This window comes from Colletotrichum godetiae (genome assembly GCF_030913485.1).
Source record: "Colletotrichum godetiae strain CBS 193.32 chromosome Unknown BDP55scaffold_20, whole genome shotgun sequence".
NCBI classification, from domain to species: Eukaryota; Fungi; Ascomycota; class Sordariomycetes; order Glomerellales; family Glomerellaceae; genus Colletotrichum; species Colletotrichum godetiae.
The window spans coordinates 142,547-162,758 of NW_026851268.1; the positions used below are offsets into that span (position 1 = coordinate 142,547).

Here is a 20,212-nt window from a genome sequence, read left to right on the forward strand (position 1 = left end):
CATCAAGTGCCAACCGATAAGCCACCCAAACCAAAACATTCACACCCCCAGATAGTTATCACACGCCATCACCCAAGTCACAAGTCACAGATAAGCCAAGGTTCACAGTTCATGAGAGAGTTTGTTTGCAATTGTTTGTATTTCTTCTTCCGAGACCTCAAGAGGGTGAAAGCGGCTGGACTCGGCCGCAGGCGCAAACAAGGTTGGTTGCAACGCCCGCCCGTCCGAGTTGTTTTCCCTTCCCCCTCCCTCTTCCCTCGGGTCTCCAATCCGTCAACCAATACGGTCACGGCAACTCTAAATACACGCAACGCCGATTCCATGAAGGCGTTCGGCCGACTTGCTCCGCCCTCTCGTCTCTTTTTCTATTCCATCTCAGATGTAAGATAAGTCATACCCCGGATGGAGATCAGAGTACGCGGGGGCGAAAAGCATGTGGCCGTCACATCAGGGTATAGAACCTTCAGAGGGGTATGCCGCTAAACTCCATACAAACTGGATTAGGTCTGTGAAAAATTAAGAGCCCGGTGTGTATCGCTTTCCCGTAAAGCAACCCTTTTCCATATATGGCAGAGTTTGGCAAAGCCAAATCCGAGTCCTTGAGTATCCGTTCCAACGCCACGCTGTAAATGCAAACCAGAGTCCAAGCCAATTCGGCCGGGCTCGAAAACCGATGAGGCGTTCTATTGCGGATGAAAGTGATAATGGGTGACGCGTAGTGCAGTCCATTAGTGGGTATCGGTGTGTCGAAGGGGTGTGAGTGTGAGTGTGTGGTGTTTTTTTTTCCATGTCTGGTATCGTCGGGGCGGTTGGTGAGAGTCGCCACCGTCGAGTCGAGTGAGTTAGTCTATGATTCTATTGTTTCGCTCTTCATTAAGGCCGTGAGTCGTAATCCGCAGGGTGTAAGGATACCCTTATGCTTTCTTTGTCGTCTCCGCTGCACAATATGCATCTAAAAGGTGCTCCAGTTCCAGTCTCGAGGAACGCTGGCAGCTACCTCGGGGCCCTTGGTAGGCGGGAGCATGCCAGGCATCATCGGGGCAATGGGGCTCGCGACGATGGGGCTCGACGGGGTGCCAGAGGAGTCGGAGCTCTGGTCGCTACCGCTGCGGCTGCCGTTACGGCTCTTCCATACCTTAAATTCGGTGAAGCAGTGGAAGCAGGCGCGAGCGAGGGCTCCTCGGGGGTTGTAGTTGCAGTCCTCGTCCAGAGGGATGACGTCGGCAGAGTGGGCGCCGCAGAAGATGTTGCCACAACGGCGGCAGTGATGGCGGCGGTTCAGGGCGTTGAACTTGCGCTTGCAAGTCGGGTCGTCGCACATGATGGACTCCGAGTCAGGCTATTGGATTTTAATTAGTTCTGTAATTCGAGGCAGATAATTGTAAATGTCGCAAGAGCTAACATACCTTCCAGTGCTTGCGGGTGGGTTCGCCAGCGACGTCAGGGAACAGCTCAGGGTCCAGCTCAAGGTCAATAACCTTGCCACTGTCGCCAGTAGAGCGGCGCGACAGCTTGGCTCCAAGAACGCTGAAGCCGGGGAGGCTGATGAAGCTGCTGTTGGCGCGGCGCAAACAGAGCAGATCCTCGCCGTCCAGGTCCTCGACCTTGGGGGCGCGCGGCTTCTTGGAGTGGTGCTGATTCGGGCGGAGGACGGCGGGTACGTAGACGGGGCGAACCGACTCGGTGAGGCACGACTTGGGCGAGGTGGGAGAACCCTCGTGAGGAGTGCTCAAGGGTGATGTGCGGTTGCGGAAGGGCTGGGGTTGCGGCACGGTTTGGAAGGACTGGGATCGAGTGTGCGTGAAGTGAGGGCGATCCTGGGGGTAGAAGGAGGGACCGCGCTGCTCGGCGAGGGTAGGCATTATGAGGTCGGTTGCCATTGTGTCGAAGCTCAGGGAGTTTGGTTTGTAGGTAATGTCGGTGTGTAAGTGAAGCTTGGCGGTGAAGGGTGCAATACGTTCTAGGTATTGGCGGCGCTCGATTGCTGGGGTTCGACGAAGCGCGTGGTTGGTTTCTCGTAAGAGTCTGTGATGGGAAGCAACGAGGGTTTGTTGCGACGGAGTGTTCTGTATTAGAATAAGAGAACGAGACGTGGATGTGGCGTCGCGTTTATTCGGAAATGCTTCGTATTAAACCTGGTGTAAGCCGTTGGGTCGAAGCGTGATGAAGAGGATCGGTGGAGGAGGTATGAGTATATTTGTGGTTGTAATCGCGTTGGTTGTCGGTGTAGAGATAAGGATACGCTGTGCCACCAAACGAGGTCGTACTTTGTCTTTTTGCTTGTGAATGTGAGGTGTAAGTGAGGTGAAGATGACCTGATCGAGAGTGGTGGAAGAGGAGGCAATCGCAGCAAAGATAATGATGCGTGCGTTGCGATGGAGGGGAGCGGATTGGTGAAGTAGTTTGGGCGGGATGCTTGGGGTCTAAATGGATGGGACGAGACTCGGGGGTGAGGAATGGGGGGGCGTGGGAACGAGGGACCAGCAGCCTTGAGGGCGATTCAGTCGGATGGAGGGGGGTGCGCTGTAGGTAGTACGTACCCCGGTATAGTGCCTACGGGTACGAAGCACTGCGTGTAGGCGGTGGGTAGAAAGGGAGGGGGGGGGGGGGGGGGGGGGGGGGCAGGATGCGGGAGCGGGTTCCCTATTAGATTTATTCCTGCGGCAATTGGCGGAGGGAGTTGCCCGCCCTCTTCTTCACTTGCCAGACCATCCAGTGTCCACAGTAGTAGACGGGACAGAGAGAGAGAGGAGAGAAAGAGAGGAATGGGAGGGGGCGTGTCTCTCACGCACTCACTCACTTTCTCTCACGCACTCACTCACTTTCTCTCGCTCTCTCAGTCTTCCTTCTCTCTACCTCTCTCTCTCTCTCTCTCTCTCTCTCTCATTCTCGTCGTCTCTCTCGCCACTATCCGTACCTATCTGCTCCAAGAGACGTGTTGGGTGTGAGACTTGAAAGCCGTATGTAGTGAACAAGATACACACCCTCTGCCTCTGCCTCTGTCTTCTCTCGGTATGGCTTTCCTTCCTCTGTGTGTACGCAGTAGTATGTACTCTCTCCTCCAAAGGTGGTCCATCGTCACTTTCTTCTGCCCACAACGCTCTGCCTCGCCGTTTCTCTGGGTTTCGCTACCAACTTATACACCCACCCGTTGCTGAGTTTAAGGTTTTTATTTACCCCAACTCCAACACATACAACCTTAAGCCCAAAACAATTATCGTGACCCAAACAGTATGCCATAAACCTACAATACTCACAGCCGCCCTCGTGAGAAACTTCAAAAAACAAAGGCACAACCAGAGCAGCTCTGGCCACCCACACACCACCTGGTTAGTAGTCAGTCAAGGGAGCGCGGTACGGCAACCCTGGGACCGCGGAAACGTGAGGCGCAAAGGCGGCGGCCACGATCATCGCAGCGGCGGCGGCGACGGCGGCGACCGCCCTTTCGCACTGCAAGGAATCCCCGTCCTCTCTCTCTCGCCCTCGAGTCTCTCTCCCAGTCCTCTTCCCCCCCTCCTAATTCCGCGCCGTGGTTCCACCTCCCCCGGAAGGCCATTCCCAAGTAAATTACCGCCAAAAGAGCCAGAGCCACAGCCAAAAGAGAAGAAGCCCAGAGGCCAGAGTAGGCCAAGCGTCTCCTAGCCTGGAAGCGGCTTAGCCACCGTCCTGGTCCTGTCGCCGGGTGGGCAGCGGCCTTCTACCCGGGTCGTGGTTGGCTGTAGAGAGGTCCGAACCCTTGTCCAACTCAGGACGATATCCCGGGGAGCCACCAAGTCCTTGTCTCGTCCCAACTGCCACCGTAGAAATTAGAACGGATAGCCTCCCGTGCCTTTGGCTCTCAAGGCTCTAAGGCTCTGGGCTCTGGCTCTGGCTCTGGCTCTGCTCGTGGAAGAATGTGTATCCACAGTGGCTCTCAAACTCCCTCCTCCGAAGGTGCCCTCCAAGCCTCCCGCCTCGCCTTCTTTCTTCGCTCCATTTTCAGCACGGCCCCCGGCATTGTCTCCTCTGTTGCTCGCTTCAGCTTCCGTGCGCTTCTCCGGCTCATTGTTCCCTTCGTCTCGTCTCGTCCGTGACCATCAACCACCCCCCCCGTGCCATACCCAGTCGAGAAAGCAAGGTCCGACGCTGCTTTGCTTACAAGACTCGAGAAAAGGGAAAAAGGACCCTGAAATTTGAAGCGGCTATTCTGTACGTAAGGCGAATGCCCTGTATCCACGCCGCTAGCCCGCGCTGCCCACGTCGTTGAATGAAGATCGCTAGGAACCTCCTTGACGTACGGGGCTGCTCGCGTGTCTTCAACTCAGTCTCCTTCTTCTTGCCGCAGTCAAGCCGCCGCTAAAACCCCCGGGATACCGAACCTATCCTTACAAACGGCCTCTGTACCTTCCTCTAAGGTTTAGTTCATAGGAGCTCTTGGCCCTTTTGCAGAGCTTCTAGACGGGCCAAGCTCGTGTCATTCGAGATCACGGGCTTTCAACTGCCCCAGCAACAAAAGTAAGTGGCTAGGTTACCCAGTCCCAAGGGTCTCGAAGACGAGTGTCCGTAATGCAAAGAGCAGAAAAAAACAAAAGAAAAAAACACGGGATAGAAGAAAAAAGCAATAATGCTTCTATAGCGCCTGTAGCCCGTAAATTAGCGGTGGGCGAAGAAGCTGTCGGGGTGAACCTTTGAGACAAGATGGCCCTCCAAAAACCCACTTCACGTCGCGCTCCCGCCTCGTCACTTTATTGCCTGGCTGGTACGGAGTACGAAGCTACGTCCTGCTCCAGTTCTCCAGCCATTCTTGACACTCCGGAGAAAGACCGCAATATCGCCTTGGCTCTTCTCTGGACGATGGCCGGTTTTGGCGTCTGCTTGTAAGTGCCGGCAGCTAGAGCCTAGGTGACGACGGCGACTACCTACACGAAGGGTGGGCAAGTTAAATTTTCTCAACGTAATAGCTGCTCTTGGGTTGGTCCAAGAAGGTTCATGTTATTGCCGCTTCACGATGCGGCTCCTCTTCCTCACTGCGGTTGCTGCATCGTCACCGCTGTGCCCGAAATACACATTGCCAGGGGCCGTCGGACAGAGACCGATCTGGACTCTAGTCACTGGTGTGTGTACTTCGTACCTTTGTTTTTTTTTTTTGTGCCGGCTGCCGCTCGTATCGCTTTCACGCTCGCATCGACCAGGCGGACTCGTCAACGCATATCGGGATTCGGGGATCCTTCCTCCACTACTTCCATGGATGGGGCGGCTCGCCGTTCGTCCAGCGTGAAGCAGGGGGGAATGAACCGAGAACTCACAGGGACATGGAACTCTCAATCTTGTGATTGCTCGTACGGACGCAAGACATCGAACTGCCATTTCTGTTTTTGAGTATAGTGCTGTCCGGAGATGTCCTTGCGGCTGCGTTCATTTAGCAATTTGCTTGTGTCTGGTAGCTTTGATGTGATGAATAGGTTGATGCTGGTTGTGCTCTTGAGCACATTTCCATGCTGTGATGCTGTTCCCGACAGGAGTCCTTCTTTGGCGGCGATCCGCACTCCTCCCCTCCCCTCCCGATGCGTGGATGCGTGGATGCGTGCGCGCATCCATCCATCCGTCCAGGACTCCAGACGTCCATCCTGCAGGATACCTTATGCGTGTGCACCGCGATAGGCGGGACCCAATCGTCCTGTGCGACGTCGGAACGCCTGGTCTGAGTGCCCCTCTTGGTAATGACGGACAGGTCGGATTTACTACATGTTAGTCGGTCGTGACCCAGAAACCAGACCCAGGCCCAGCAACAGGAGTTGCATTTCGACTACTCTCGACTCTTGGGATTGTCTCGAACTCGAGCCTGATGCGGCATGCAAACGCTAACCCCTGCGGCTCGAGTTGCTTGGTTGTCCAATGAATCAGCTCTACGAGGCGTGAAGTTGGCCTGAGCCACAGGTACGAATAATGCTAGACCGCTGCGAAGCGTACCGCCTGGAGTTGCTCTTGTTCTTCTTCAGACTTTCAGCAGACGTCGAGAGCGGTCGTGACGGGGGAAACTCTGAAGTTTGAACAACAGGAAAAGGCGCCAAAACCCACCGCTCATCTGCTCAATTGCTGCATTCGGCCATCTGGCCGGGGTCTCTCTGTTTCTCTCTCCCTCTCCACTTTGTGGGTATTCATCCTCCACTGGCACTGGTCGACCGGACCAGACGAACGCTGTTCATTTCCAATCGCCGTGACTCGCCGTCTCCTTCTCCGATCTCCAGCCTCCCCAGTCGAGGCTTGTTGCTTGTTGTTCGCCTGGTTGGCACGGTCGACGGTGTCCGTCATTCAAACTGTGGGTTATAGCTTGTGGGCGAGGGTGGCTTCGCTCCAGCCTTCAACACCACTTCTGAAATTACCGTGCTTCAGCCTCCGTGATGATTGATGCACCGTCCACTTTGCCAGGCTGAAGACGACGTGTCGTCTGTCTGTCTTGGAGCTGCAGCAACCAAAGCAAGTGTCCCGTCAGGTGCCAACGGGGTTGCTGCGGGGTGTGTGGCACAACGTCGGTGTGCTATTTGCGGAGGTGATCAACCACATGGCAGAGTCTGGCAGTCGCCTTTGCGGTGTCGCTGCCATTCGCCGCCGCCAGCTTCGTGGCTCCCGATCGCCGTCCAACGCTTGCAAAAGTGACAGAAGGCCGTTGAGACTCGAGTGACATGCCAAATTTGTCCGCAAGTCGCAAGCGGCTACATCTTGATGACGAACGCTAGGAATGTCCTGCTCTAGCCTCTGCCCAGTTTGTTGATCTCGACAGGCTCTGCCATCAAGACCACTTCTTCCAGGGCCACAAATCAATCAATCTCCAACCCAATACGTCAGGTTCGCTATGGTTCGGATTTCCAGTGGCCCATGAGGCCGATCTGGCGTGTCGGCCGAGTGAGAGAGGGACGGGAGTTTGTCTCATTGGCCCCCCGTTGTTTCGTGGCCTGAACTCGCTCCTCCAACGTTCGCAAAGACTCCGAGATGTACTCTGTAACTCGCAGTGTACTGTAAGGGTCCGTGGAGAAGTTGTCTCCAAGTCCGAGTCATTTCAATCACTGAATATGACGCAGGCAGTGCAACCTCCGATTCTCGTTGATTTTGGCCAATGTCCATCAATTCCTGGAAGAGTAAAACCCAATCCAGCCACAGATGAAAGATCTGCTCCGAAAACTTGACAAGTGAGAGAAATCGACAGAGGTCGACGTCGACACCCCACCGCGCCTAATGTCTGCGAGGAAGCCCCGGAGCTTCAGCAGCGAGATGCCACACTCTGATGGAGATTGAGGGGTCAATGGGCCCTGTATCTGTATCTGGATCCGTGCAGCGTACAGAGACCCAAAGCAACGCGAAGCGAAGCTTTCTTTGAAGCAGAGGCCAGATGGGCAACTGAGCCAAATTGAGAACATGGTGCAGGAAGAGGATCCAGAAACTTCAGCAAGAGAACCGCTCAGGTGGGGCTCTTCCACTCTCACTCCCACGATGCTCAGCTCCAGAACACATCCAGAAGCCTGGAGACAGTGGCCGTTACGGAACCGCTTTGGCTTGGCATTTGCAAATAGGTTGCTCAGAGGGCCCGCCCAGGACGGCGCTTCAACGTTTGCGGTCGAATTTCTGTGGTGCTGAGAGATATTACCATCAAGACAACAGGCTGAACGGCCTGCCGCCTCGCCCGAGCTGTGGATAGGGCCGCGGTGTCCAGTGCAAGTGTGGCGGGGATCCCAGCAGGCAAAACTGCTGCGCAGCATTGACAATGGGGGAAGCCAATGCAGCTCAAGCTCCAGCTCCCGCTGCCCACCCCTCTTCCCCTTCTTCTTTGCCACAGCCTCGCGACGCCAGTCTGTTCGTTCGCTGTCGCCGAGCGCTAGGACGCAGGAGACGTGAAGAGTCCCCGGAATCTGGCCGACTCCACAGCCTCTCCCGTCCGTCCACTGCACCTCGGCGGTTTTCTGGCTGTTGGCTTCGGGCGTCTTCCTCTTCTGACAGCAACGTCCGGCCGAGGCTCAATGCCGGCACCGACAAAACCGACCATGCCTTTGACGGGGAGGCGAAACACTGCACGACGACGAGGCCGCGGTTGCATTGCTGACGGAGCGGAGGATATGAGACGCGAGCGACAAAGACCAGAATGCGCTCTCTGTCAAACCTGCGCCACTTGTTTCCGTGGCTCCACGAGGGCGACGACGACGATGATGGCCGTGACGATGACGCCGCCGCCGCCGCCAGCCAGCCAACGGCAGAAAAGAGAGACACCGACATTTCAGTTGCTGAGTACCTGTTTATCCCTGTAAGATGATAGGGTGACTGAGTCGGTCCACTGCCAACTCTCTCCTGTTCGCGGCCGGCAACATCAATATTCGATAGGCTTTTTGCAGGTAATGGTGGATACCCCAACTGCAAAGCAAGCGATAGGCTTGGAATGTTGGGGTATCCGTAGACACAGATTCATGAGGGGAAAAAAAAGAAATTCTCCCTGAGACTTATCGCTGCCCGGTGGCTGTCTGTAGCTCTGTACCCCTTTGCCCAATGGCACGGTTGGTGGCCGGGACAAGATAGGTAGTCCAGGATCCCAGGGCAGGCGTTTCGCCGCCATCAAAGATGATCCCTACAGGTCAATGGCTCGCGTGTGAGCGACGTGGTCTTCCCCGGATTGAGGTTCAAATGAGACATGTCGTCGTTAAACGAGCCTCATCTCTCTCTCTCCAGCTGGCAGAGGGTCCTTTTGAAAAACCAGGGGGGGAGGGGGGTTGATCAACCGGAGATATGTCAAGCAGGAAGCTCCAAGGGCAATGTTGGTTTCATCGATAACAGAATTAGGTGAGGCTATCCGAGGGGATGGGACCGGCTATGGGCGTTGTGGATTGTCGGTGAGTTTTGGATTGGAGTCGCTTCGGCAGTGATCCTCACGCCCAGGAGGGCGGGCTGCCAAGCATACGATGGCAATCGTAAGATGTGAATTGTGAGGCCTTTTCTTCCGTCGGGGGGGAGGGGGCGGTTTCGTAGGCAGTAGTGTAGAGGCAGAGCGAAAGAAATGCCATGCAAATCTACGAGAGGTCGTTCGAGTCGGGCCACAAAGAGACGAGGTGACAAAGTTGAGGATGGAACCGTTTCGCTGGGAGGCTGACTCTGTGCCCGTGGTGGTAAGGTTGAGGTACGTACCTGGCCGTGCAAGGAGAGGGCAAGAGCGAATCGAGATAACGAACCACTTTTTTGCAAGAGTGAGCACAGACGCGCTTACCCCATTCGGGTATCCTTGCTGCATGCCATGCTCCAATATCCCTGCCATTAATCAATCGATGCAGGGTCCTCATCGTTCATTGGCTGTCATGTTTGCGCCGTTATCGCAGATTTCTGATTGGTCGCTTCCTCAACTCATGGTGACGCACTCTTGCCTCAGGCCAAAGGCAAAGGGCGTGTGAGGCCACTACGTAGTAAAAGACCTCGGGGCGTGCAGGGAACAAGCTCCGATTCCGGGTCCTTCTCACGTCGCTATCGAAGCGCGTTCCCGGGCTGGCAAACGCCTGGCGAGCGAATGGGCAGCTGGCGCAATGCAGGGCGTTCGACATGTGACGTCGACTCTGCCGGCATCCCTCGTCGGCGCAGTCGGTGACGGCTCGCTCACCGCCTAGTGACATTCCAACCTTTTACAGCGAATCGCAGACAGACCGCAGCAACACTGCGTATCCGTACAGCTGGCGCATTCGCTGTTATTGCTTTGCTCTGCTTTGCTTTTTTTCATGCCACCTTATCCCGGCCGGGGGTTTGATGCCGCCCAAAAGAGCGTTTGAAGTTGCTATCTATCGCTTTCCGGCATGGCGGAGGTTCATCCGTCAATAATCTGAATGTTCAACCTGGTTCCCCGAATAGGGCAATTGAGAGACAGGAGGGAGAGATTGCTGGACAACGAACGGGACGACAGTAGCCTGAAGTTCTGAACCGGATAACACCCCCCTCCCTCTCAATCCGACACCGATGCCAACGACGACAACGACCACGACAGCCAAGTGGAAGGAAGTCACCGACCGCTGCCATGTCAAGAGGGTGTTGCCAATCTGTTGCTGCCGCCGCCGTCGTCGATCCGTGCAACAACCTTTTCCTTCGCGTACACTGCGCCGCCCGGGCGATCTGCTGCTCAACGCATTCTTCCCCCAGGCTCTGATGTAAGGGCGAGAGGTCTTGCGTTCCCAAAACGCTTCCCAGCTTCCGCGACGTTCAAGGGGGATTTTCAACGATCGTCCGCGCGGGAAGGGGAAGGAATGTGCCGCGTGCGTGAGACGGAAGCGCCAGCTCCATACTAGCTAGTAAATCTTTCCCCGCGGAGACACCCAGTCGTGCCAGTCACCCCCGAATTCCTAAATTCGAACTCAAACCCTCCAAGAGCTGTCCAACATGAACCCTGCCACCGGCATGATGCCCGGCTGGCCCGCGCTATCTTACCCGACGCCGGTCGCACCGGCCGAGAAGTTTAGAAGGAGAGAGAGAGAGAGCCTCGCCCCCTTTTCCATGTTGAACATCTCCTTCTTCTTTCTCACCTTTCCGTCGGGGCCCCGGGGGCTCGGGTAACGGTGCGCAAATCCTGAGCAAGGCGCCAATGACGTACCGGAGGGTTGCTCTTCTTCCGCTCTAGGAAGGCTGACACGGGATCGCTTTGGGGTCAATCGAGATTCAAACAATGGCCCAGTGATTTCCCACGCCTCCCCCCCTTCTTAGACTCCAAGAACTCCAACTCTCTTCCAGGCTTTCAGCCTGTCTCACTGACTCAACATGCTGGACAATTGACGACAAGAAAGAACAAGAAGGAACAAGGAAGACAAAATTCCGCGATTGTCGGTTTCTGGCGGTGTTCGGCCCTTTACAAACATGACGTCGAGGCCGCGCGAACAAGCTAAACACCAAACCCCTAGGCGCGGTCCCTCGACGATCAGGATAACCCCCGGACGAAACGCTTGCAAGGATCTCTCAACCTTTTGATATCGATAACCCCGAGGGAAAACAGTACGTATGCTAGAAGTCTTGGAAATGAAGTAACGCACAGAAGGTGTTTTGGCCCTTTTGGTTGTCACTCTCAAGCTTTGTTCAGGCCGTTATCAGGGAAAGACTCGAAAGAGGCCCTGACAAGCTGATGCTCGATGTGTGCTTTGATTGGTTCTGCATCCTCAAAGCACTGTTTCCTGATTGCCTGAGCGGAAAGTGACAGGTAGGATTCTGCCTCATGGGAATTGCTAAACTCTGATAACGGAAGTTCCGTCCGCTCAGCGCTGCAAGAATTTAAGGTTCATCTAATGCCTCGTGTTTCTCCATGTGTGTGTGCACGGCCGGAATTAGTCTAGAATGTCTGACCCTGAAATGAGCAAGTCCGCTCAAAGGCTAACTGCCCAGAAGGTTGTAGGTTGTATTAAGTCATACCCATGGAAACTACGGAGTACAAGTCTATCTTGTTGCACCTGTGGGTTTGATCTCCTGCACCAAGGCACCCATCTTGCTGACAAGACTTTTTGACAACATTTGCTAACATGGCTGGGATATATCGCGAACCTGTGGACTTTAGACGTGATTATCCAAGGTGCACGCCAATAATAGAATCAAGTTTCCAGTATACTGCCCAAGAATAGGCCCGTTGCTTCTAGCCAGCGGTCTGCACCTATTCTATTGTGATTCCTCAAAGGAACGGGGCGGATGAGGGATTATTACTGCATAGGATGATATCGATAGATGAGCCCACGACGAGTCTCGAAAACACGAGATTCAAAGCGAAGCTGCTCTAGTCAACATTTGTTCGCAATCTGAACAATCTGGGTCACAATGGACGAGGCCAGAAGCACCGTCCATATTGGAGAACGCCCACGTCTTGCCGCGAGGAAGATAGCTTCATAGTTGGCGACCCTCCTGCTTGCTTCTTATATGCTCGTAAGCTTAGCTAGCTCCGATGAGCGGTTGAAGAGGGAAGGCGTCATTATCACTGCAGAGAGTGCGGAAGGAGGGAAAATGTTGACAAAAATGGTTACAACATCGCATATGTACGACCGACGTTGACAGCACAGTATTAAGGGAGCCAGCTAATGGTATAGTCATAGTTGTTGAGGGAGATACATGGCTTTGATCACTATTGATCTCTGAGGTTTCTCTCGATGCTGTAGTAGTTGGGAAGTTGATCGAGTCTGAGGTAGGCTGCCAGTATCAGGTACTCTTGTTCGACATTTTCCCGGGACGAAACTTGATCCCTCTGATGTTATATTTGTTGCTCTTCATCATTCACTCATCATCAACCATTTATAGATATAGCTGGGTATGCCAAGTAAGACCATTCATCATTCCGTCGTCCTACTACTGTTCCACAACTCTCTAAACATACCTCCCTCCCGATCCTTCAACACTCGCGGCGCCCCTTTCTCGACCACACTACCCTTATCCATGACTACAACCGTATGACAATCCAGCACCATGTCCAATCTATGCGACACCATGATGATCGTATACCCCTCAAACTCCTTTCGAATAATCTCCTGCATAACAAGGTCCGTAGCCCGATCAACGCTCGAGGAAACCTCATCAAGCAGAAGAATACCCCCTTCAGTACCACCACGGCTCTTCACCCGCCTCCTCAAGACCGCCCGAGCCAGACAGAACAGCTGCTTCTGCCCCTGACTAAAAGACTCCGCAGTGAGCTCGGCACCGATACCGCCTCGCTCTTGTATCCCCGCGAGTAATCCGACTTGCTCCAAAACCTCGAGACACTCCGCCTCGGTGGCTGCGTCGAACGGATCGAGGTTATCTCTCACTGTCGAGCCGTCGGGGAGGAAGATGGCGTCCTGCGATACGGCTATGATGCGGCGCCGCAGAGCATCGCGATCGACCTTGTCGAGCGGCATGGAGTCCACCACAATACCGCCCGCGCTTCCAGGCAGGGTCTCGATAAGGCGAAGCAACAAGAGAATGAGCGATGATTTTCCGCTCCCTGTTCTTCCGCATATCGCTACCCTCTCGCCTGGACTGATCGAGAGGTGAAGCTCCCGAATGGCTAGATCGGCAGGTGGCTTCTCCTCGGCCCCTGAGCCCAGCTGATCCCTGGAGACTCCATAAGACGCCGATACTGCCTTTATCTCGATCGCACCCTTCTCAGGCCAACTTTCCTTGGGAATCATATCTTCGTCAGGTCCGGTCTCCGGTGTCACCGTGTCGCTAAACGTCTTTAGGCGCGCCACTGCTCCTATACTTGTTTCCAGCATGGTGTAAGACTGGACGATTGTAGTCAGGGTATCACCAAAAGACATGAGAGTTACTAAAGATGCTCCCGTGAATCCAGAGCTGGCTCGCAGTTGCGTCGCCAGCGTCACCACGATGGTCGCAAGACCAGCTACGAGTAGCTGGAGGGCCAGCTGCAGCCAGCGTTGGATGATTGCGAGCTGGTACGCTGGCCTTTGGCTGGTGTCGAGGAGGTTGCTATTGATTGTGATGTCCGCGGAGATGAAACCAAGAGCTCTCAGCGTCGCTAAACCCTTGAGGGTATCGATGAAATGGGAACTGAGAAAGACGTTAGTCGTTTTAGCCTTAAGCTTAAAAGACCTCGAAACGACTCACTAGAGAGGACTCTTTGCTTCGAGCTCCAGAATACGCAACTGCATCGAGGTCCGGAGGTAAAACATTTGCACAAAGTACAGAATCGCCACAAGAAAGGGGTAACTGATCGCCAACCACGGCGACGAGACGGCAATAACGACAGCCATACCCACAGCGGCAAAAAGCAACACGGAGAAATTGATCAGTGCCATCGGCAGCTCGCTATCAATCAGCGCAAGATCCTGAGCAAACAGGTTCGTCACCGTCCCCGTGTCAGTCGTCGCGAAGAACCTCAAAGGCGCGCCGACGAGCGTCCGCAGGGCACGTTGGTGTAAGCTCGACCCGGACTGCGAAATCATGGTCTGCGTGTTGATGAAGACGACCACCATCAGGGAACCCAGGCACATGATCTGGAGAAGGGCGTAGATGCCCATGTAGAACGCGCCGGAACGCTTCGGTGTCTCGGCGGTGATGTCCTCGGACCAGAATTTGAGCCAGACGGTGGGGAAGTTCATGCAAAAGGCGTAGGCGCAGCACCAGAAGACGAAGACGGCGATCACCCATCTCGCCATGCTGCCAAAGTAATGCCTGTAGACTGCTACATCGCCAAGTTGACGTGCCTTGTCTGGTTCTTCCGCCAAGTCGGAGACTTGAGTCACTGTTTGCGCTAGGGGTGCCTCCTCAGGCTGGTTTGCCGCCTCACTCTTTTCTTCAGGGGTAGTCTCAGCCTCTTGGATCTTGAGGCTTTGGACGTATTTGCCGTTGGTCTGTAAGTCTGCGAAGGATCCCTGTTCGACTACAGTACAGTCGACACCGAGTGCGATGATGTGGTCCGCCAGTGGTAAATGGCGCACAGAGTGCGTGCACAGCACAGCCGTGATGCGCCTCTGGCGAACGATACCTGCGTTTCCGAAGACCCGGCTGAAGACGTGCTCTTCGGTGGTCGCATCGAGGCCGCTCAGAACGTCGTCCAGGATGAGCAGGTCACATTCAAGGTACAAGGCGCGCGCGAGAGCCACTCGTTGTCTCTGCCCACCACTAAGGGTTAGCCCGTTGCTGCCGATTTTGGTGCGATCGCCTTTGGGTAGCGATGAAAAATCGGTAGATAACATCGTGGCGTCGATTACTTGGCGATATCGTTCGGGGCCCAGTCCGGAGTGCCCAATAATATTGGCTTTGATCGTGCTGTTGTAGAGGAATGGAGATTGGTCGCAGTAGCCTACCCTGCGATGGTTGACGTTGAAAACCACGTTGCCGGAATGAAATGAGATCTCACCGAGGAGACCTTTCAGCAGTGTCGACTTACCGGAAGCCACAGGCCCTACGATGATAGTGAGGGAGTTGGCAGGGACGAGTACGTCGATCTCGTCCAAGACGTACTTCCCCTCAGCCCACCCGAACGACGCTTGCTTCACCGTTATTGATGAAGCATGCAGTTCATCACTTTCCGAACTTGAAGAACGCGGGGCTTCGGGCGTTTTGCGGTAGTCGATGCGGCTGTCTTTATCTAGGTACGCCTGAATACGACCCAAGCAGGCGAACGCCGAAACCAGTTGCGGAATGGTCTGGAACAGGCTGCCCAGCGGACCGGCCAAGAGCATGAGGTATGCCATGGAAGTGAAGATGCGCGTGACGTTGAGAGTCTGAGAAGTCACAGCAAAAGCCATAACGGGGCCGAGCTGAGAGGGCGTGTACGCGATTGTCACGGCCGCGAAGAGCATCAGGCGCCATTTCCCACCTACGCTGAGTTCCTTGAGGCGGAGATTGTGGATCAGGCTCTCAATCGGACCAGACATGGCCGAGATCTTGAGTGCTTTCATGCTCGAGATAGCTTTGGCAGTGACCCCGACTCGCTGCTGGATAGATTCCATCCACAATGTCTGACGTTTTCCTGTGAACTTGGCGGTCACAGTGGAGGCTGCCGCGCAAACGATAACGACAATGACGGGTGCAACAAAGGCCGCGCCAATTTGATGTTGCAGCAACCAACACGCCAGCGCAACTTCGACCGTGTTTGCCCAGTACTCGTGGATCGGCTGGAATCCATTCGTGACGCGCTCCACGTCGGCGTTCATGAGCGTCAAGGCTGCGGAATCGTCTGCGGCGGACAAGCTGATGACGGTTGTTTTGCGGTAGACGGCCGAGACCAAGATACCTCTTGCCATGTGGACGAAGCGCTCTTGGAAGTACCAGTAAATGGAACTGGACGTAGCCATGCCAACGTAGATGAGAAAAGCAGCACCAATATACCCGTAACCCTTATTCGGTGATGAAGTGCCCACGGGCTCCTGGAGGTAGTCCAATAGGCTCTCAATCATGAGGGGCTGACAGAATTTGAAGCCCATCTGACAAAGCCGTGGAATAATCGGGAGGACGAATGGTCCTACAAGCGTCTGTGTAAGACCCCTGAATAGAGCATGCTTGTGGCCCTGCGCTTTGTTATTCTCTAGGAGAGGCTCGAATTTGATGTACAAGACTTCGGCTGACATTGCTTCGTCGAGCGCATATAAGTCGTCGAGAATGAGAAGCTTGCGGAAGCCTGTGAGAAAGAGGCCATTGACCCAGAAATAGGTTGAAAGACTGATGACACCGCTAGTCACCTCTGGACTTTGCTGCTTTTCGGAAGCTGATGCTGGTTTTTTCTTCCGAGATTCGAGCATAAGAACGACGACTTTCAGAATAGCACTCGCGATCGATAGGCGAGCTTGGTGAGAGTCATTCGCAGAGTCTGCCGAGAGCCATTGAGTTCTCGTACGGGCAAACTCAAACAAGACGGTGATTAGGAGGTATATGCTGAGCAGCATCGACGGCCGTAGTGAGCGGGCATGCTCCAAAAATGAGAGAAGAATCAGTATCAAGGAGGCAACAAAGTTTAGTGCATCGGATGCGAGCCCCAACCGGGACGACCAGTACGTGCCACAACTTGTCAGAATTAGATGGCTAAGTTGCAGGCCACTGTAGGCTACAAGGGCGAACTATGAGAATATTAGGTGCTGTACAGTCACCAGCATTGTCGTTGCTTACAACTTTGAGGCATAGTAAAACAGTTTCGTCAACTACCCTTTGTCTTTTGAGCAATTGAAACAGTCGCGGCAATGAACACGAAATCAACACGGCTGCCGGAATAATTGCCAAGACGGCTTGCTCGAATCCGACGGTAAAGTCAAAGTCATCACGGCATCCGTAGACGACTGGGCCCAGCGACCTGTCGTTGACACATGTGGAGTTCATCGAGATGCTGCCAGTGCCGGTGTATGGAAAAGATCGCTGAAAGCGCGATGGCGCAAAGTTGAGACGCGTCGTATGAATCAAACAGAAACGAACAAATTTTTGACGAGATGTACCTTAGTATTAACAAAGTCCCCTTATCAACAAGTCGCCCCTTGTGCGGCGTAGCATCAGCCCGAGCAAGTAAGCATCATCTGTTTGGCTGAATTTCCGGCTCTATCGCTCGACATTTCAGTTCTCCACACGGAACTGTGCCTCTTGGGCAAGAAAAAAAAAACAGTCCACATCGTCAGACTGACAGAATACGAACAAGCAAACTGCTTTGCTCCTCGCTTTAGCAAGGGCAAGGGAAAATACAGAAGTTGCAAGGAATAGGGCAGGGAATGATGAAGCAGAAGCGTCCGGGACAAGGCCCGCGGCCATCATCACCGCCGCGAAGGCCCATCTCCATCTGCTCTGCCTGGGGCTGTGGGCGTTGGGGATCTTTTGCGCGGCGAGGCTGAGTTAGTAGGAGGTTCGACCTTTATGGCTATGAGATGGGGGAGGACTTCGTGCTCACCCATGGGTTGGTAAGGAGTCGGCTGTTGGGCGTCGCTCAATGTGGAAGGAGAATCTGCACGCCCAGATGGAGCAACTTGGCTAGATTGGTCCATTACGCTGTCGGAAGTCGGTGACTTTTTATTTGCAATTGCGCAAAGATTAATGCTGTTCTTTGGTTGCGAAACAGATACGAATAAGGTCTTTCAGAGATGAGAAATGCTGTCTGAACTTAAAGATGTTGCCGGAATGAGAAAAGCAAATGGCCATGACGCAGCCGCTCCCGAAAGAGATGGGATGACAGCAAACCAATGGGTGGCTGTGCAAGCGTCACGTGCAGATTCGATCAGGTGATCCTTATCATATTACGAAGGCAGCCAAAAGCCCCTAAACGCGACTATACGTAGAAATTTGGATCGTAAGCGGACTGTGTACAAGTTATTCTGTATTACAAACATGAGGAGATATACAATCCTCACGATGGTTGAGTCCTCATGCCGGTTGGTGGCTGCATATTGCTTCTGGAGTAAATTCCACATCGGACGAATGAGACGGGAGCCGCCTCGGAGGTCCGACCGGCCGATCGGAAGCGATTCCCGGCCCCGAGACCCACCCTCTTCCTCCGTGCCCGGTTCGGCCATTTGCTTGCCACGGCATTGTCTGCGCTCAATCAGTTTGTTGCTCCTCATTTTAACACATTAACCTTGGGAGAATGATAAGAAATCAAATTGAGAAGCCTGTTGGATTAGGTCAAATCAGATCCAACTTGATATTTTTGCTCCAATTCACTCCGAACCGTGCAGTGTGCCTGCCTACCTCTGTTTTGACACTCTTTGAATGGAGGATAGCGTAGCCCATCTTTCTACTGCCTAGATCGCACATGTAAACGCCGGGTAAGAGATGATACACCAAGATGAAGTGGATGCGGGATCGACAAATATACAGGACGTAGGTGCTCATTCGTCCATACGATACTCAACCCCGGACCCGTTTCATTCTAATCCCGTCGGACAGTTTCAAAATAAGCCTCTGGTTGCATTGGCTCTCGGGGCGATCACTGACTCGCCATGCAACTGTACAGAAATACCTACAACTGCGGAGCGACCGACACAACAACCAGGCAAGGATACAACCCCCTTTTTACTATTTTGACAACTCCCAAGAGTTGCTGAACCATTCGAGCCATTCGCATGTGGGGGCACCCGCGCGAACAACTCACCATCGTCAAACCACTAGCCATCGTGGGGGGTTGGCGACTTTATTTTGGTAGGGCGCTCTCGTCCTTCTAAATAAAGGCAGTGTATGAGACGCGGACAGCATCCCGCACCATGGTTGAGAGAGAGCCAAGAGAAGGACAAGAAATAATTGAAACGTTCATCGCCAAGATCAGCGCGAGAGGGCAGCCACAAGCTTTTTCTCGCTCTCTTACTCTTCTACCGCTCATAGTATCCGTAGATCCCCATCACTTGCTAACTAAGCCTACTGTAATTGTCGCCAGCATCCTTTCTACCGCCCTTGGAAACCGATAATACTCCAAACCTGCCAAGGTGCAGCCAAGGTTTTCGGGCCACCAGCCGATTGCACCGCCAGACGTCCGTGGCCGAGCCTCAATTGGTAGACCTCCAAAATAGACATAATATTCCTGGCTACTGTCAAAAGCGTAAATAAGAGGATGTGGATAGGGGAGACGAAGACAAATGGGCTCGTTGTGAATGAAGTATATAATCCAGACGAACGAACGCACAGTCTCGGTCTCATCTCTTCACTAGCTCATCATCACACAACAGTCTTCAGCTTCGACTTCATCCGATTCAAACGCCTCGAATTCATCTAATTTCCCCGCAACTACCAAACGCCAGACTACTTCAAACTCCCTATTCAAATCAGCAACCATGCGTGTCACCTTCTTCACCGTCTTCGCGCTCGTGGCCGCCGTTGTCGCACAAGCACCATACACCGGACCTTGCTCTGATACCGCCTGCGGCGTCGAGAGCGAGAACTGCGATGCCCAAGGCCGCCAGTGCTTCCCGTTCCCCAACATCGCTCCAGCGCTCCGCGAGGGCTGCGTCTGCGGTTCTGGTTAAATCGACATGCACAAGAATTGGAATTTCATAGGCGTGAGTACGGATCACTACCGCGTGAAGCGTCAACCATCAACTCATACTCGATGCAGGTTTGGGGATCAGACTCGGCAAAGATCAAAGCGGCAAGGCGCGCATTAAAAAGACCACCGGAATCTCACTTGAAATGGTTCGGTGGAACATGGCATTGGAGCATGGCACATGAGCGACTACCTCGGCGCTAGGGACATCGAGTACACCAGCATTGTTACTTCTACGGCTAGTTTTGGGCCCTTGATTACTTAGCGAATTCATTGCATTTGAAATTCCAGATGTTCACTAAACGAGAAAGAACTCCGTATTTCTCCCGGGCTCGATTCTTGACATAGTTCTGCAAGTTCTGCATACATTATCTCCTCTAACTGACGAAACTCCAACACTTCGTCTTCCGAGAAAAGGAGCTCGCAACCATCGTCAATCAACTCATGATGAGCTTGTGATCTAGTGCTTCGTAAAATTATGAATGACTGTCAATAGAGGCGAAAGACGCGATTCGTTCGCAGACTGATTCCGCTAGCTGTTTGAGTCAGTTTATGCCCGAGAGAAGAGCTTGGCGTTGCTTGACGGACATCATACCGAGCCAAACCGCCCAGCCCAAGGCCGCACGAAGCCATACTCTTAGGAAGCTTATGTCGCGGGTTTTCCAGAAGGATAAACCTGGCTGGCCGCTTGATGTCGAATGCGGAGAAGACCGTTGTGGCATTCAGGAGACGACACGGACCTTCAAGTTTGCTTTGCCATTCCCATGGCTCAGACTTTGGTGGATGTTCAATTACACCGTCGGC

At 53.8% G+C, this 20,212-nt stretch overlaps 4 protein-coding genes across 4 annotated transcripts; 1 reads left to right on the forward strand and 3 right to left on the reverse strand.

Moving 5' to 3' along the window:
* Positions 1-952: 952 nt before the first annotated feature.
* On the reverse strand, positions 953-1,880 carry BDP55DRAFT_631853 (FYVE zinc finger protein; the record flags this gene model as incomplete). The annotated part of the gene is made up of 2 exons (XM_060572337.1): positions 953-1,339; positions 1,407-1,880. The coding sequence occupies 2 exons, from the start codon at positions 1,878-1,880 to the stop codon at positions 953-955; spliced, it is 861 nt and encodes a 286-aa protein (XP_060429659.1).
* Positions 1,881-6,868: 4,988 nt separating this feature from the next.
* Positions 6,869-7,862, reverse strand: BDP55DRAFT_146419 (uncharacterized protein). Its single transcript, XM_060565587.1, has one exon. It carries the CDS (start codon positions 7,731-7,733, stop codon positions 7,101-7,103), a length of 633 nt encoding a protein of 210 aa, XP_060429660.1. The 5' UTR covers positions 7,734-7,862; the 3' UTR covers positions 6,869-7,100.
* A 4,431-nt stretch (positions 7,863-12,293) lies between these two features.
* On the reverse strand, positions 12,294-15,338 carry BDP55DRAFT_551922 (P-loop containing nucleoside triphosphate hydrolase protein; the record flags this gene model as incomplete). Its single annotated transcript, XM_060569156.1, has 2 exons — positions 12,294-13,506; positions 13,564-15,338. 2 exons carry the CDS (start codon positions 15,336-15,338, stop codon positions 12,294-12,296), a joined length of 2,988 nt encoding a protein of 995 aa, XP_060429661.1.
* A 3,861-nt stretch (positions 15,339-19,199) lies between these two features.
* Positions 19,200-19,593, forward strand: BDP55DRAFT_768330 (uncharacterized protein; the record flags this gene model as incomplete). Its single annotated transcript, XM_060581022.1, has 2 exons — positions 19,200-19,386; positions 19,481-19,593. The coding sequence occupies 2 exons, from the start codon at positions 19,200-19,202 to the stop codon at positions 19,591-19,593; spliced, it is 300 nt and encodes a 99-aa protein (XP_060429662.1).
* Positions 19,594-20,212: the final 619 nt, after the last annotated feature.

Excerpts from the sequence above, each read along its gene's own strand:
- BDP55DRAFT_146419 (XM_060565587.1), bottom strand. The coding sequence starts at position 7,733 with ATGCTGCGCAGCAGTTTTGCCTGCTGGGATCCCCGCCACACTTGCACT.